Source organism: Falco punctatus (assembly GCF_963210335.1).
Source record: "Falco punctatus genome assembly, chromosome: Z".
NCBI classification, from domain to species: domain Eukaryota; kingdom Metazoa; phylum Chordata; class Aves; order Falconiformes; family Falconidae; genus Falco; species Falco punctatus.
In genome coordinates, this window is record NC_137586.1 from 14973279 (window position 1) to 14990383 (window position 17105).

The 17105-nt window shown below is 38.8% G+C and overlaps 1 protein-coding gene across 2 annotated transcripts in view; it reads right to left on the minus strand.

Annotated features, from left to right (window-relative positions):
• The window catches only part of RICTOR (RPTOR independent companion of MTOR complex 2), a 92796-nt gene that overhangs the window by 9370 nt on the left and 66321 nt on the right, over positions 1 to 17105 (minus strand). For both annotated transcript variants that reach the window (XM_080372106.1, XM_080372105.1), the window contains exons 23-33: positions 15049 to 15213; positions 14527 to 14603; positions 14358 to 14436; positions 13393 to 13502; positions 10219 to 10306; positions 9348 to 9440; positions 8375 to 8481; positions 7486 to 7715; positions 5661 to 6690; positions 1817 to 1994; positions 553 to 637 (exon numbers count right to left, since the gene is read on the minus strand). In XM_080372106.1, coding sequence (XP_080228232.1) covers positions 553 to 637; positions 1817 to 1994; positions 5661 to 6690; positions 7486 to 7715; positions 8375 to 8481; positions 9348 to 9440; positions 10219 to 10306; positions 13393 to 13502; positions 14358 to 14436; positions 14527 to 14603; positions 15049 to 15213 — 2242 coding nt within the window. The remainder of the gene's footprint in view (positions 1 to 552; positions 638 to 1816; positions 1995 to 5660; positions 6691 to 7485; positions 7716 to 8374; positions 8482 to 9347; positions 9441 to 10218; positions 10307 to 13392; positions 13503 to 14357; positions 14437 to 14526; positions 14604 to 15048; positions 15214 to 17105) is intronic.

A 17105-nucleotide genomic window follows, 5' to 3' on the forward strand; every position in this document is an offset into this window, starting at 1 on the left:
TTGTCCCATGTCCCGTCAACTACGCTGACTGTCATGGAAACATCCCAGACAGACAAAGCTTAATTTCTGAAATACACACCTAACATGATTAGTTCTTTTGTTCAATTATTCAATTCAGTTGTTAGGTTTTGTGAATTCCCGTGTAATCAAATGGAAGTAAAAATGTAACAGCTCAGTATGTGGCATACGTATTTTATCTTACCTTAATTTTTTTTTCTTTCTTTAATGCAGTGCCACTACCAGTTTTCAATTAGCATTAGCCTGTATTATAATCAAAGATAGACAGACTTTCCTCCTTTGTTTATTAGAGCTGGACCAACCTTACGTTGCTTTGAAGTAACATCATGTTATTTCATGCTAAATAAAACAGGTCATTAATAGCCTGCTGTCCTCAATCCAGAACACAGCTCTCAAAACTAAACAGCTAAGAATAACCCTTTCTTGTAAGGAAAAAAAAAAAAAAAAAAAAATTCAGGAAACCAACACTTTATTTGTTGTACCAGACGTACAAACAATCAACAGAAATGTACAGGAGAGGAATAAAAACAGTACCTCCTGCATCAGGTGCAAAGACCCTAGCTCCACGGTCATCAAATGGAGGTGTGGTTTTCTTCTGGAAATACGGAGTTTCCTTTACCTGCAATATTCAAGTGAAAATTAAAATTAGCACAGGCGCTAATCATATATAAAGGAAAAGTAGATTTTATGAGAAAAAAATGTTGGCCATTTTTTACTTCAGAAAAAAAAAAGCTACATAGAGGAGGAAATTAGGAATGGACTCCTGAGTACTGAAGAAAAGCCAGTGAGAAAACCATATATTTGTGAATGAACACTTATTAAAGGAAAACAGTGACCCAGAGGTGGCTGTTAATGATCTCTCCATGATGACTCTGCACCGCTAGCAAACTTGGGAGAGCAGTGCAAAAACACCCAGGATATCTAAAATGTTGCCTGTAAGATGCTGTAGAGTCAAGGTGTGAGAGAAGAAATAAGGCAACAAATATGCCCAAAGACTGCGAAGGAGAAAGTAGTAGTAGTCATGTCATAAAAAGGGAACAGAAGCAGGTATGATGGAAAATCTTGCCTTTGCTCTAGCTTTAGCAATTTATTCAAGAGTAGTAAGTAATTTAGGTTTGAAAGGCAAAGACTAAGTAAAATAAAGATAAAGGAAGCAGACTGATTTACCTATAACATGGATCATGTCCTGTTTATGTTTATAATGAAGTAACAAAATATTAAACCCTGAGATGCATCAGTTTGTTATATGGGAATGTGTTTTAATGGAAGTAGAAAGAGGAAGGCAATTGGCAAGATACTTAAATAATCTAGTTTAACTTAAATATATGTATCTGTGAGGTTAAAGACATATCATTTAATGCTATGACTATATATACAAATAAATTATATCAAGATCGTGGTAGCAGGAAGTTAACTGTGTGATTAAACACATCATTTATGGCTGACCAATGAACATCTCAATTAGTTGGCTAAAGAGGTACTAACAAATGTCCACAGACTATGCTAAATTTAGTATAAAAGCCAGCTGTGAACTAAAAATCTTATGACAAAGTATTTATGCTACTTTTAGTTAACATTCTTCTAGCCTTGTCTGTGTCATTATTTGCCTGATAATACAAAACAGAATAGCAATCTCCTGTAGAAAAGAAACTCCTGTTGTTCAAAACGCATTCCTTGGAAGTACCACATTCATTTTTTGCCACTTGTGTAGGTCTGGTCTGTTCTGATGAAAATGCAACAGCTGGCTACCTTTCAGTATAGAAATGCAAATTAACCCAGTAAGTTATCACATACATACCTGAAATATTTCATTGATATCCACTGGGAGAGCAAGGCCAATGTAATCATCAGAGCTACCAAATGTAGCATTAGATACCATGGAGCGAACAGAAGACGAACGCTGAAGTGTATTTTGGTTGATAGGACTTAATAAATCTTCCTTATCCAACGAAGCATAACTTAAAGCTTTCATGAACCTGTAACATGAAATAATAAATCACAATCTTGGTAAATCTCTCATTCTGGCACATTAAAAGGACGGACTGCTGACACACAGACTACCCTCATCTTCCCACTGCAGAACTCAGAGGTTGCTACTTTGTCAAATCACAGCTACAGGCTCATTGGCTTTTACTGTCTCATACTGTACTGCATGGTTTGGTAATTCCTCAGGTAAATTTTTTTTTCTTTGAAAGTCCTGGGACAGGGACTTAAAAGGCAGCAGGTAGAAACTTCTGCTTAAGGGGCTGCCAACCTTGCAAAACCACAAATATTCTCCAACTTACAAGGTTTTGAAGTTTTACAGCCCTGACACAGTCAGTAAAGATTCAGGCTTTTAAACTAACTGCCTCATTTTGAAACATACCCATACATGGAATGTGCCTTCCCTGGATATACACAAACTCCGAGCTGACTAAGGCACATCCCTGCAAATGCAAAAGCTTGAGTCTCTAAGGTGTTAGTGATGACAGCAAGGAAGATTTTTTTCCTGTACTCTAAAGAAGCCACCCATTAGGTCACCCAAGTATTGGAGCAAGAATTTGCTCAATGCGAATGCACAAACAACAAACTTGAACCTGCACAATGAGGTGGCTGTGACACGCAGCCTCAGGAACAAAGAAATGTATTGGTAAAATGAGATGGGAGGCTGGAGAACAAGTCCTCTGTGCTGATCAGAGTCCTGATGATCAAAATTTCACATTGGGCTATCTGTCATTTTACTTCTCATCACAGATAAAAAAACCTGTAAACGTTTTTCTTTTTTAGCAAAGGTGCTAATCACCCTTTGTAATGGACTATATGCAGGTTTTATTAAAGGTTCCTAGTAAAAAGACACACACTTCAGGAACAGTATTTTTTTATTATATTACTGCAAATTACTATACATTGGGAAGTATGGTACAGTAGACATTTGATTACTTGACTTTCTGCCTTATAATTTTCTATAACGTTTTTGTTTTAATGGACAATTAAAATGTCTTCTTATCCCTAATAGTTAAGAGATTTATACTAAGATAAAATTATTAAATTATCAAGGTTTGACCTAAGGTTCAAAACATTATAGTAAGATGGGAATGTGCAGAACAAAATTTACAGGATATCAATGGTTTTCTTGCTACTAACTAATTCCGATCAATGCTAACAAAAGTAGCAGTGGACTTACAGTAAGAGTCAAGCCATCCTTAAAGAACAAGAGAAAATGGCCTCAAGTTGCACCAGGGGAGGTTTAGACTGAGTATTAGGAAAAATTTCTTCACCAAAAGGGTTGCCAAGCACTGGGACAGGCTGCTCAAGGAAGTAGTTGAGTCACCATCCCTGGAGCTATTTAAAAAACTTGTAGATGTGGTGCTTGGAGACATGGTTTAGTGGTGGACTTGGCAGTGCTGGGTTAACAGTTGGACTTGATGATCTTAAAGGTCTTTTTGAACCAAAAAGGTTCTATGATTCTATACATTTCAGTACTTCTTCAAGCAACCTTACCAGATTCTCAGCATATAGGTCTGTGCTGCACCAGAGCCCTGGCTCACACTGACAGCTGGAGAACTGCTCTCTATTACTGCTTTCCATCAGCACTGTTAGGTTAACAGTTGCACTTGATCTTAAAGTTTTTTTCCAACCTAAATGATTCTATGATTCAACCCCCCAAAAAGTTACAATTGCATTAGTTATTTCATAGTAAAGCATTCTACAGTTACTCTGAACATAAAATTAATGATAAAATTATTAGTCCTAAACATTTATCCCTGCATTTCCTGCAAAAGCTAACAGATATATCATTAGTAGTGATAAACACCACTAAATTTTCAGGAAAAGCATGTCTGCAGGAGACAGGGTGAGAGCCACGATCAGGATCTGTGACATGCACATTAACATTTTTAGTTGGTCTTTAAAGACAAAGGTAGGAAATCTAGCCTCACAAAACAACTTATGCAAAAAAATAAGCTTTTCAACCTTTTGAACAAAAAGAACAACTGGAAATATCACAAAAATCAATTTACAGCTGCTCATTGCTATGAACACATGGATTTGAGTATGAAGTATGAAATTAAGACATTTTTCTGAAGAAGGACAGAAAAACAGCCTTGGCAGACAAAAATGACAGACTACTGCTTTCCAATTTATTACTTAAATAGCATTTAAAGACAATATTTAGCTGGAAGTAGTAACACACTCTGAAATTAAAAGGACCACAATTATTCAGTGCAAACTCAGCTGTGACCAGTAAGAAAAATACATGTACTAGGTACATCACAGTCTTTCCAATCAATTATATTGTTAACCAACACAATCTGACAGTCTGTTGTCATATGTACATCTGCAAGGAACCTTCTCAGAGACAGGTGCGCTCCAGCCACTTCAGTTCAATGTTAAACAGGTCAGCTCAAATCCCTGAGCATAACCACTGACACCAGAGATCATGAGCAGCTAAGCACCAGGAATACTGTTAGTACTACACTGCTTGCAGAGTCTCAGGATGAAATCAAGGGCATTACTGCAAGGAATGGTACATTATTACAGCCGCAACAAAACTTGTACTGCCACTGAAATGACGCTGATTTGTTCCTGCATTAGCACAGGAAGCCAGTGATGGAGCATAGTGCAGCTTAACCACCGAATCATCCTGAACTGGACCAGTACACTCGGTCTAGCTCTAACATAACTGAACAAAGCGAACAAAACTCACTTCATGGCATCTTTGCCGAAAACATCAACAAACCAACATCGCTCTTTATCAGGACAAAAATGCATAGTAGTAAATGGATACTATACACATTCAACTGGGTATGTGCAGTGCAGTTCAGGGACTGGGCATTTGCTGTTCCGTACAGTGAGCAGATGACTAATGTACTGCTGGCTTGTCCCCTTCCTGTCATCTGAGAGGAGGATGTTCAGGCAAGAACAGAGACAGAAAGCGTCCTTCCTCTTTCAATAGTAATGTGATAATCCAATGCAGTAGCAAAGATTATTTGAAAGGAAAAAACTGGTAGAAGAGCTTATATGAGAAAGTTGTTAAGCCTTGACTGTAGCTGCTGGGAACAGTGTCAATGTCATGAGCTAGATATCTTATGTAACTATCTAATTAGTCTTCAGAACATTTAATATTATTAAAAAATAATGAGGTGACACTGCCATCTAAAAATAAATGATACAAGTAAAAATTTTTGCTCTGCTGTAGCCAAGAAGCCAAACTGACATTTTTATTAGTCGTATGGCCTCAGTGCCACAGGGAACATGACTAGAGCATGTTGGCAGAGTCCCTGACCCTGACTACACAGGCACTTTTGTGTGACTGCAACTTTAGTAATGTCAGCAGTGTAATTGCATTTAAATATTAAAAAATTAAACAGTAAGCCAATGTGATGAAAGGAAACATCTTCCTTTGTCACTAACAGCATTAAAGAAAAGGGCTGAGCACAGCTACAAGAGCCAGGCTTCTCTGACAGCACTTATGAAACTGAGAATTCTCATTCCATTACATTATTTCCCCAATATTGATTCTGCTTTCAATGAAGTTATGAATCATTCTGCAACATCTGTCATGTTTAGGTGAAGTTGGAAAAAATATTATAAAAATACCGGTTTTATTCAATAATTGCTCTTACAGCTCTGAAGAAATAAATGAGCACATAATAATCCCTTACCGACTTGGGGTTAGCCGAGAATCCAGGCTGCCAGACTTCATTGTAATAGTGTCAGTAAACAGCACGTCCTTTGCTGGAGATGCTAGGGCTTCTGAGTGAGACAGTGAAGGATGCATCCTCTGCTGTTGTAAGCGTTTTAGTGTAGCATAGCCAAAGGCATCTCGAGAACTTGTGTAGCTAAAGTTATAGTCAGCAAGACTTTTTATCGTAGCTAGAGAAGGAGCTTTAAGAGACTGGGCTCTTCGGGGAAGAGTATGAGAAGACCCTGGCAATACCAGGGATACAGAATTGGATTTTGAGAGAGGCAGGTGGTTAGAATGTGGTGTTGAACAGTGACTTGGTTTAACTGTTTTTGTGCTTACCACAGTACTCAAACTTCCATAGTCAGTATCTACATTCGTAGTGTCCACACCTACAGTCTCCCTTGAAGGGCTAGAGCTCATTGAGCTTATGCCACTTGTTGTGGTATCTGTATTAAAACTTAGGCTACGACTCTTGAAATGTGTTTGTGTAGTACCATCTCCTATTAGCCTTTCTCTGCTTGTATTTTCCCGATGAATTTCATTTCCAAGACCTTTTGGCAGCTTTAGATCATTTTCTCCAATACTTGGGGTACTATCAGTATCTTCCACGTGCTTGCTTCCAACAAAAGAAGTTTCTAATCGTAAAGTCTGGATTTTAGGAACTCTGAAAACAGGGTTGAATTCTTCCCCAGCAGGAAAGTCTATGCTACTGGCAGGTTCTGTTACTGTACGATTTCGCCTCAGAACTGATTTACTGTCAGATGATGTCAGCTTTCCTCCTTTTGGATCAGTGCCACTTCTGTGTTTTTTATTAGGTAGAGTAAGAGAGTTTAGAATGCGATTTTTCACAAGTCTACTAGAAGAAAAAAAAGGAAAGGGACTACGGTCTTTGTCCTTTGAAGGTCCAGGTCTGTCACAAAATATTTGTTCTGCATCTTCAGTAATATCTAGGAAGAACGTACTAGTGGAAGTACCACCAAAACGGTCCTCTTCCATGATGAACATACCTGAAATTATACAGGACTGTCACTGAAAATTGTTTATACACTTTGAAGAAATGTCTGTGTTGCAAAAAAAGTAAGCAAATCTGTGTAAGCCAAAGTGGGAGGCTACATGATTTACTGCATTTTTTAATGCAGCATATTCTCTGCAGAATTTAATAGTGTAAATTAAGTATATTGAGGAGGACCTGAGCTGAAGGTCTCATCACTTCAGAAGAAAAGCCACTACCTTATTTCAGTGCAAATACCCAGTTACTAGGATTATAACCCATGTGTTCCTTTAATGATATCTAAATATGGTATATTTCTGGATTTAAAGTCCAAATATCCACAGCAAAATTAAAATGTATTAGATACTCTAAAATACACAAGAATTTAAATACAGCAATAGGTGTGTATATATACACATACAGATTATATGTATTTATATTCTAGAATATTCCTTTGAGGACAACCAAGTAACTGTATCTTTCTACCTCAGCATGGAGATTTCCTCAGCAGGGTATTACAGCAAGCTGCCATGACTCAACATAAAAACTAGTAACTTAGCCTGATGTTAAAATTTCTTACTTCTACACCAAATGTAAACCCCCGAAAGACACTGTTCTCTTCCCTCTCACTTGTCTACATCCCCCGAATGCACACTAACTGTCCCCTTGCCTGCACTACTCCTTGCAATAACATTTTTTACAGTATTTGGCTGAACCTCATCCTGCTAGAAGGTTCATAAGAACACCAAGATGCTGTTCTGTGGTGGGGTTTGGGGTTTTTGTTTTGGTTTTTTGTTTTGTTTTTACTTACTTGAAGGAGCAGATTCACTTTCACTGTTGTGCCTAGAGCTGGTGGACTCGGAGTTCAAACTAAGAGTACTGGGTATAGAAGAGAGTTCATTGCAGAGCTGCTCCATGTCATCAGGGACCACTGGCCAAGGCTGTCTACGACTGTGTCTCACTGCATCCCAGTTGTGATGCTTCAAAATGTCACATCCTTGTTTAGTTTTGGCTATTAGACCAAGCACGTAGACACAGGTTCTGTATTTAATGTATATATGGAAAAAAGAGCAACAATAATAGCATCTAATTTAACTAAACTTATTTCTCTTTTGAAAGGAAACTTTCAAAACAATTCAGCAGAAACTTCACCAAACTGCCAAGTAGCTTTTGGTTCATTTTATGTGTAAGTCAACGGAAGCTTTAAAAATGGACTAAAATATCTGAGAACAATATCCTATTCAGAAATAAAACCTAATTATTCCAATAGTCTGATTACAGAAAGTAGAAAAGTATCTTTTTTTTTAAATATGCAAAAGGACAAACATCAATATAGTAGCAATATTAGCCAAAAGACCATCTATTTATGCTTTTAAAGATTCAAAAATACATTTAATAAAAATTATGGAATAATAAAATGATTACAGAGATATAAGTAGCAAATATTTTAATTGTTTTTTTAAAAAAGGAGAATAGTATGTATCTTTTTTCATAGGTTTCATTTTCTTACTCCATGTTCTTTCACACTTACTATACAATTCTGTGATTGTATAGGACTGAGATTGATACTCAGTTATTGATCTTTAATAACTGACTACCAAGTAAGTAAAAAACTATAATCATGTAAATTAGGTAAGGCTATCTGAAAACCTATACGTGAAACTTACAGAAGGTAGTTGCCATAAATTGGATACACATACCCTCTAACAGAGAGAACCTCACAATGTTGGGCAAGTGCCATTATATCAGGAATTACATTCTCCTCTTGAAGTAAGTTAAGACCCCAATTTGATGATCCAATATTGCCCTGGAAGAAAAGTTTTGTCAAGTAAGCTTTTATTCTGATGTGATTTGAAGTACTATCAGTGTAAAACTTCTGACATTTTTGTTTGTTGGTAGCACAGTTTCAAGCCACGTCTTCGCAAAGCAGTTAAGTTATCTGAGCACCCTTTCTGGCATTTCCTAGTTGTGAAAATCCAAAAAAGAACTTTGCATATAATGTATAGTACTTAAAACTGCTCACAGTTAACTACTACATATTCCTCATTTTACCAATTCTACTACAGCCAAAAGCACAATGTTGGTTTACTCATTTTACATTCTCCTTTACTCAGGCATTTTATTACCTACAACATCTTCCAGTAACAGTCACCTTGGACAAATGTTCCCAAATAAAGTTTGGGAAAGAGAAGAAAGAAGCAGATGAACAGTTGAGGTGGCAAAGCAGGTTCAGAAATGTAGCTCTGACAGGCAGAGACATGAGGTTTTTGCCCATCACAAGTACCAAAGGTGTCATAACCATATATATTCACATGCATCAACAGTGGCAGCCAACTTTCTGCCAGAAACACTGAATTTTGCACCACCACAGTAAATACATTAAAGCCAGACCACAGCAACTTCTAACTACTTTTCATGCTAATACTGTTGCTACTTGTGATAATCTGTTCTTTTTTATTTTTTAAAAAAGAATAAAGAACAAAAAAGGTGCAGTGACCCATTTTCAACTGGAAGTCCAGTTAAGGTACAGAATACCAACTTGGAAAAAGTCACACATAATTTACAACAAAAAACCTAATTAATGATTTTATGGAACTTTCCTTAGTTATTTCAGAATTGAGAGTCATAACAGAACTCAAACAACTGCAGAAAGTTTTGAAATCTTTTACTAACCAAGGCCCAAAGGGCTGCTTTCAGCTGCTTAATTCCTTCCCACTTATCCAGCATTGGGGAACGAACAGTGTAACTTAGATCTGTAACAACACTCTGAGGGAGAAAAACAGAAGACAAAACCAACTCAGTTGGAAATGAAAAGGAGACCTCCAGTCAAACAGGTTCTCCTGCATTTTTAATAAAATGGTAAAGCACTAATTTAAAGTATGCACCCTAAAATGAACAGCGGTAGTTCTGGAATAATAAGCATAAATTAACAGCAACAGTAATGCAAGTAGAAAATTTTAATGTAACCACTGACTGCATCAAGTTAATTCAGATTTTATAAATATAACAGATTAATCAGGCTAACACACTGCCAATATGTAAGCTTTCTCTTAAACTTTTCAACTGTCATGTTCAATTCATTACATCATCTTGCAAACCTACATTAAAAGTGAACTCATTTAAGTAACAATGTACTGGCTTAGGGCTTGTTTTCTTAGTTTTTCAGAATACTAGAAATAAGATTTTATTCCCCCATCTCCACATTTTTGTATGTGTAAAAGGATAGACACAGTTTGTCTCTCTCTCTCTATATATATCGTCAATATACAATTCACTCACACAGACTGAAAAATTTTAAGATTTTGCTAGCCATTGTAAGTAAAATACTGAAATATTAGAGAAATACCTCGCAGTGTCAGGAAGGAATTTTAGTTAAGAATAGATGGCAAAGACTGTCTTCACAAATATTTGGCCCCATATAACTTAAGATTGTCTTAATCGCCATATTTTGCAATGACTGTTTAAATGCCATCTCTTAAAAAAATTTAAAAGGTTTACAGAACTCTTTAAAATCTTTCAAATTATTAATATTTTTTGTCCTCACCTGAGACTCCAATAAGTGGCAGCCTGTTTTATGGTGCACCAGTTGGCCATAAAGGTGAACTGGCAGGTAGACATGTGGTCGCTGTAATCTGGTGGAAAAAGAGATCATATGCTATCCCAGCAGTTTTGACATTTTCTTATTAAAATAAATTACACTGCAATGTAATGCAATGAGTTGAGTTTTTTTTCAGACAAAGAGGATTCTTTTGGAGAACTTAGACAAGAACAGAATGGAGTATTTCAGCTGGAAGGGACGCACAACGATCACCTAGTCCAGCCGCCTGACACCGCTTCGGGGCTGACCAAGGGTTAAAGCTCGTTACTAAGGGCATTGGCCAAACGCCTCTGAAGCACTGACAGGCCTGGGGCATCGCCCACCGCCCCAGGAAGCCTGTTGCAGTGTCTGACCACCCTCTCGGTGAAGAAGTGCTTCCTGACGTCCAGCCTGAGCCTCCCCTGGCGCAGCTTTGAACCATTCCCGCGTGTCTGTCACCGGATCCCGGGCAGAAGGGATCAGCACCTCCCTCCCCACGTCCCCTCCCCAGGAAGCTGCAGAGAGCAGCGAGGTCGCCCCTCAGCCCCCTTTGCTCCAAACCAGAGGAGCCCAGAGCCTCAGCCGCCCCGCGCAGGCCGGGCCTTCCCGCCCTCCCACCAGCGCTGTTGGCCTCCTCTGGGCGCCTTCGAGGACCTTCACACCCTTCTGAAATGGCGGGGCCCAGCACCGCGCACAGCACCCGGGGTGAGGCCGCACCGGCGCTGGATGCGGTGGGACGTCGCCCCTTCTGAGCGGCGGGGTGGGCTGCCTTTGGTGCCCCCGGGATGCGGTTTGTCCCTCGGCTGCCCGGGCACTGCTGGCTCATGTTGAGGCTGCTGTCAACCAGCACATCCAGATCCCTTTCTGCAGACCACTCCTCTCCCAATTTATACTTGTGCCCAGCATCACTCCATCCATCCTAGGTGCAGAATCCAGCATTTGGACTTGTTAAACTGCATCCCATTAATCATTGCCCAATGCTCCAATCTATCTAGATCCCTCTGCAAGGCCTCTTGACCCTCAAAAGAGTCAAGAGCATCTCCCAGTTTGGTATCAGCAGCAAACTTGCTAATCATGCATTCAGCTCCTGCATCCAGGTTGCTGATAAATATACTGAACAGAACTGGCCTCAGAATTGCGACCTGAGGAACATCGCTGGTGATCAGTCACTAGCCTTATGTAGCCACATTCACTGAAACCCTTGGAACCCTGCTATTCTTCACCCAGAACATCATGAACCTGTTCATCCCACAGCTGGACAACTTGTCCAAAAGGATGCTGTAAGGGACAGTATCAAAAGCTTCATTAAAATCCAGAAAAAATATATCCGCTGCTTTGCCTTCATCCACTAGGCAGGTGACCTTATCACAGAAGTTAGTTAAACAGGACTTTCCCCTTCTGAACCCATGCTTACTGCACCTGGTGATTGTACTACTCTTTAAATGCCTTTCAACAGTACTCAGTATGATCTCCATAATTTTTCCAGCAAGTGAGGTCAGACTAACAGGCCTGTAGCTTCCTGGGTCTTCCCTTACACCCTCCTTGTAAACTGGCACAACACTGGCTAGCTTCCAGCCAGCAAGGACCCCCTCAGACGCCCAAGACATTTGGCAGATGATTGAGGGGTCCTGCCACAACATCTGCTAGCTCCTTCAGTACTCCAGAATTACCCCATCAGGTCCCATGGACTTGTGACCATTCAGCTGATACAGCTGGTCCCTTACAATTTCAGCGTCCACAAATGGAAAGTTGCTGTTCCCACAGTTGTGGTCCTCCAGCTCAGGGGACCAGGCAGCCTAAGGTCTATCAGCATTCTTAAAGACTGAGGCAAAAAACCACTGAACACCTCTGCTTCTTCTTCATCCCTATTAGTCAGCTGACCATCTTCAACAAGTATCAGTTCAGTGTTTTCTTTAGACATCCTCTTGCTATTAATGTACTTAAAGCCCTTGTTATCTAACACAACACTAGCCAGTTTCCACTGTAATTGAGCTTTGGCCTTTAGTGTCTTCTCCCTGCACATATGAACCACAGCTCTATAATCTTCCCGTGAAACCTGACCTTGCTTCCAGGGATCATAAAATTTCTTTCTCCTTGAGCTCCACAAGGAGTTCCCTGTTCAGCCAAGCTTGTCTTCTGCCTCACTTGCTTGACTTACAACACAACGGGACTGCTTGCTCCTGTGCTTTTTAAAAGGTGGTTCTTAAAAATGGACCAGCACTAATGGACTCCTAAACCCTCAAAAGCAGATTCCCTGCTAAATAGCTCCCTAAGTTTGCCCTCCTGAAGCCCAGGGTAAAAACTCCACTGTCCTTTTTTCTCATTACAATGAAATTTTTAAACTCAACCGTTTCATGATCACTGTGGCCAAGACAACCACCCACCATCACATCTCCCATGAGTCCTTCTCTATTTACAAACAGCAAGTCTAGGAGGGTGTCTTTCCTAGTTGGCTCACTGAGTATTTCTGACAAGAATTTATCTCCTACAGACTTCAGGAATTTCCTAGACCTGCTCAGCACAGCAGTACGGTATTCCCAGCTGATGTCTGAGAAGTTGAAATCCCCCATGAGGACAAGGGCTACCGAAATTTTTCCTGTCTACAGGATAATCCATTAGTGCTAACATCCTAGCAGAGTAATAAGTAATAGACACCCAACATCTGCTTTGCTTGCCATCCCCCTAATCCTCACCCAGAAGCTCTCAAACACATCACCACTAACTGTGAGGGCTGTACAATCAAACCTCTCCCTTACATTACAGCCACAGCTCCACCTCACCTGCCCTGCCTATGCTTCCTGAACAGCCTGTAGTCCTCCATCCCAGCACTCCCGCTGTGGGACTCATTCTACCAAGCCATGCTAACATCAATACCATAGCTCTGGGAACTGAACAATGCTTTCAGTTCATCCTGTTTCTCACACCATGTGCACTGATGTACAAGCATTTCAGATGTGCTCTTGCTCCCAGGAGCACTGTAAATGTTCCCAGCACCATTGCCACCCTCAGGCGATGCCATGCCAATGCTTAGCTTACCTACTGCAATCCTGTTGGTATCCCATTTCCCCCCACATTCTACTTTAAAGCCCTATTGATCAGTCCCACCAGCTTATGCCCAAAGATACATTTTCCCAAATTTACCTTTGGTTGCTCCGACGAACATAGTTATCACCATCAACAGGTTTGCGGTATGTTGTAAGTGCTTCATTAAGTTGTTCTTCAATCAACTCAACGTACTTTAAGTTATATTCCTAAAAGATAACAGCCAAAGGTTGACACAATACTATTACATTTTATAGTATGAAACTTTGTAAAGGAAGGAATAACTGAAGTGCTCCTTAAGGAAGGCTGAATTTCTTTATGATCTGAAGATGGGGCTCACCAAAATTACTGTACTTCATACACACAATGGGTTTGCAGGGTCAACAATCAAAAACAATTATTTCAGAGAATTTGTTAAAAGGAAGGAAAGAAGGAGATGCTTCACATCTGACTTTAACCCAAATAATCTAACAGGCCACCGCGTATTTCAGTATTCCTAGAGAAGTGACATCTTGTAGAGTTAGTAAAAAAAAATGCCAACAGGAATGAGAACAAGTATTTATAATCAATTATGAAAACAGAGTAACGTATGAAGAGTTTTATTTTACTCATGGCAACGATGCATTTGTCTTAAGTTTTGTGTTCCTATTCACTTCCTAACAGCATATCTATCTTCATTAGCTCTAGACTTTAATTAGCAACAATCAGAGGTAACAGGTATCTTGAAAATTGTACTTCTTTATGCACTTCTCCAGCTATGACTTTACAACATAACCTATTTTAGGAAGTAACTACACTCCTGAAATATTTGCTGAAGTATCAGAATTATACAAAAGGCCTGTATAAATCAAAAGCACACATGTACAGAGGAGCTATGGAAGTGTAAATCCCTCTCCACCTTTTTCAGCAAAATCGTTAAAGTAACCGAGGCAATAAATGTATTGACATTAGCAATTCACGTATATGAATACGCAGTATTTTTGAGAACCTTTGACTTTCTAAACCTGCATATTTAGACTCTTACTCCTCCTAGTATCAGACACACTTTTTATTCTTAGCATTACCTTCTGCCACTTTTCCATTTGTTTTGTTACATAACCTCTTTCATTTAGATACGAAAACCCCTTTGGGATGGACAGAAATCTGTAAAGTAATATCAGACAGTCAGTAATCCACTTAAAGAAAATCACATAATTTGAATAAAAACAAACACTTACTTGTTTCTACATTTACCTTAGGAGTAGAAGTAAACCCTTGTCTCCAAGATGAGAAAGAGCTGGTTTCATTTGGATAAGGGCGTGAAGATTAGCCTAAAATGATTAAAAATGCATAAAGAGTATCTGAGCGCTATATAATTCTGAAAACTGCAACTATTACAATCTGCCAGCAACGAAGCATCAAGTTTTTCACAAAAGGAAGTATCAAACAGCACTAACCTCATTCTAATATTATCCATTTAGGTACCTTCTAAACATATATCACTTCACAAAAAGTATAATAATCAAAATAGCTGAATGAGTCTGAATTCATATTTAAAAGTAGGCATACTCCAGAAGTCTATTCTTTCTTGTCACTGATATTGCGGTATTTTCAGCAAAGGGGTCGATAAAGTATTATGAAGTCCATCAATGACAATCAAGAAAGGAAACCACCAGTAGCTTCTTGCATACTTTTACTTTGCTAGTGGGGGAGGAGTTGGTAACAGCTTACAGAGTAGCATACCGATAAGATATTGAAAAGGGAAAGGAAGCTCACCTTGTCTTCACATGCCTCATCTAGAATATCAAGTGCCTCAGAAGAAATACTTTTATTTTTATCATGTAACTGGGTCACCAGTAACTCAATCCCCCAGTTGCTGAAGAACTCTACATTTGCTCTCAGTAATACTCTTAAGTGTTTTGTTGCATACAACCTGCAGCTCTGCAAAAGTAAGGAAAATGCTTTTTTGAATGAAGGAAAAACAGTTAGTGTAGTTAATGATATTTCATTTTAAAAAATACACTTCAATTACCCTATTTAATAGCAAGGAGCTGTGATTCACACCTTATGAATTAAAGCTACAGTCTAATAGATAACTGCTTCCACCTTATCAAATGGGAAATCTGAATCTGCGATCACAAGTAATCTGGTTACTGCAAGTCTCCTTGGAAAGCACGTATCAATTAGTATTCACCGTGAACACTAGCATCACACAAAGTTATTAGCAGAAAAAATACCTTGTAAATGGTCAGTGCAATTGCAGATACTTTCACGTATGCAATGTTTCGCAAAGAACTTTAACAAGCAAATATGTAAGAACCTCTGGGGAACGCATTTCAGTAAATTTAAAATTGTTTCCCAAAGGATCTGATCTTCAAAACTTCTCAGAAAACCTTCTAGATAAAAGAACGTTACTTTCTGTAATAAGACAGTTTCCCAACACTTATTTTACTACTATGAATTGCTCCAAGTAACAGCAGAATGAAGTAAATATACCGTGAGTTCCTGCATTGCTGTTCAAAGCTTGCTGAATAAACAGCATAAACTGATTAACACCATTTTCTATTAGAAAAATTACACACAAAATAAAAGCAAATAGGCTTAATCTACAAGAATCTGGAGTAAGCACAGAAAAACCCTGACAACGTATGCTTACTAGGAAAGGCATTAACTATATTTAGACAAGTATAGCTGGAAAAGATAAATTCAGGTGCCCAAATCTTTCTTCAAGTCTTCAGTCCCTATACCTTTTTAAGGCTGTGATAGCTATAACCAAGTAAATTTTCTATACATTAGAATATAAATAATCTATGTTGGGATGCGTGTAAAGAACAGTATTCCAAGCGATAGGTGAAGTGATGCAGGTTGGACACCACTACCTAGCTTAACAGTATCTTCTGGACTGTTTTCTTTTTCTCCAGAAATATTTGGCAAGCAGGACTTGAAAGAAAAACGCGAGTAGGAAATATGAACATGCACATTCCAATTCAAAAACTTTGTTTCATTATTTCACCTTCAAATATCATGTGCATATTTCTGCTTTTTCAGTATAGAGAAGCTTTTTGATTTTGAAGGGAAGGCAGGATGTAGCACAGGTACCAAGAAAGACTGTGGAACAGTGATTCACAACTGACCTAAGCTGCACAATCATTTTGAAATGGCTTGCATCTCTTCAGTGGTATGTCTGGTATGTGGGATAGGCAACCAGCAGCGTATTTACTAAAGATCAGAACAAGCTTTATTATGTCAAAACAATCACTTGGTAAGTTAGGCCCGCAGAGTAACACAGTAATATGAAACCAGATTTCAGTGTCACATAGTTCAAGTACTAAAATCTGTCTATAAAGAATTGTTGTTACTGCTATAATTACACTGAGTGTGATACAGAGGACAAAAGATACCAATGTTCACTTCCTGAAATACTTCCTGAACATGAATTAATCTATCCAGCAGCTAGTACAGAGAGCTAGAATAATTTTTGTTTTCTGCTTGGAGAAGGAACAGATAAGATGGAACTCATGACTCTGATGCAACATTAAAATGGCAAATAAAATTCACTGCAGATAAATCTGAAACAATGAGCTAAAGTAAAAAAATAATCCCAGCTCTATACACGCAACAGGCTCTGAGCCAGCTCTCTCCACCCACGGAAAAGATCTTTATACTAGTATTAATTCTGTGGAAGCATTAGATAGAAGTTCAATGGCAACCAAACCCACTGAAAGTAAACAGAACAAAACTCATCAGCATTGTCACTAGGTAAATTCACTGAGTGCTGACATCCTGGACACTGTTCTGGTTTTCCTGCCACCATCAGAAAGAAAAAGAAGAAC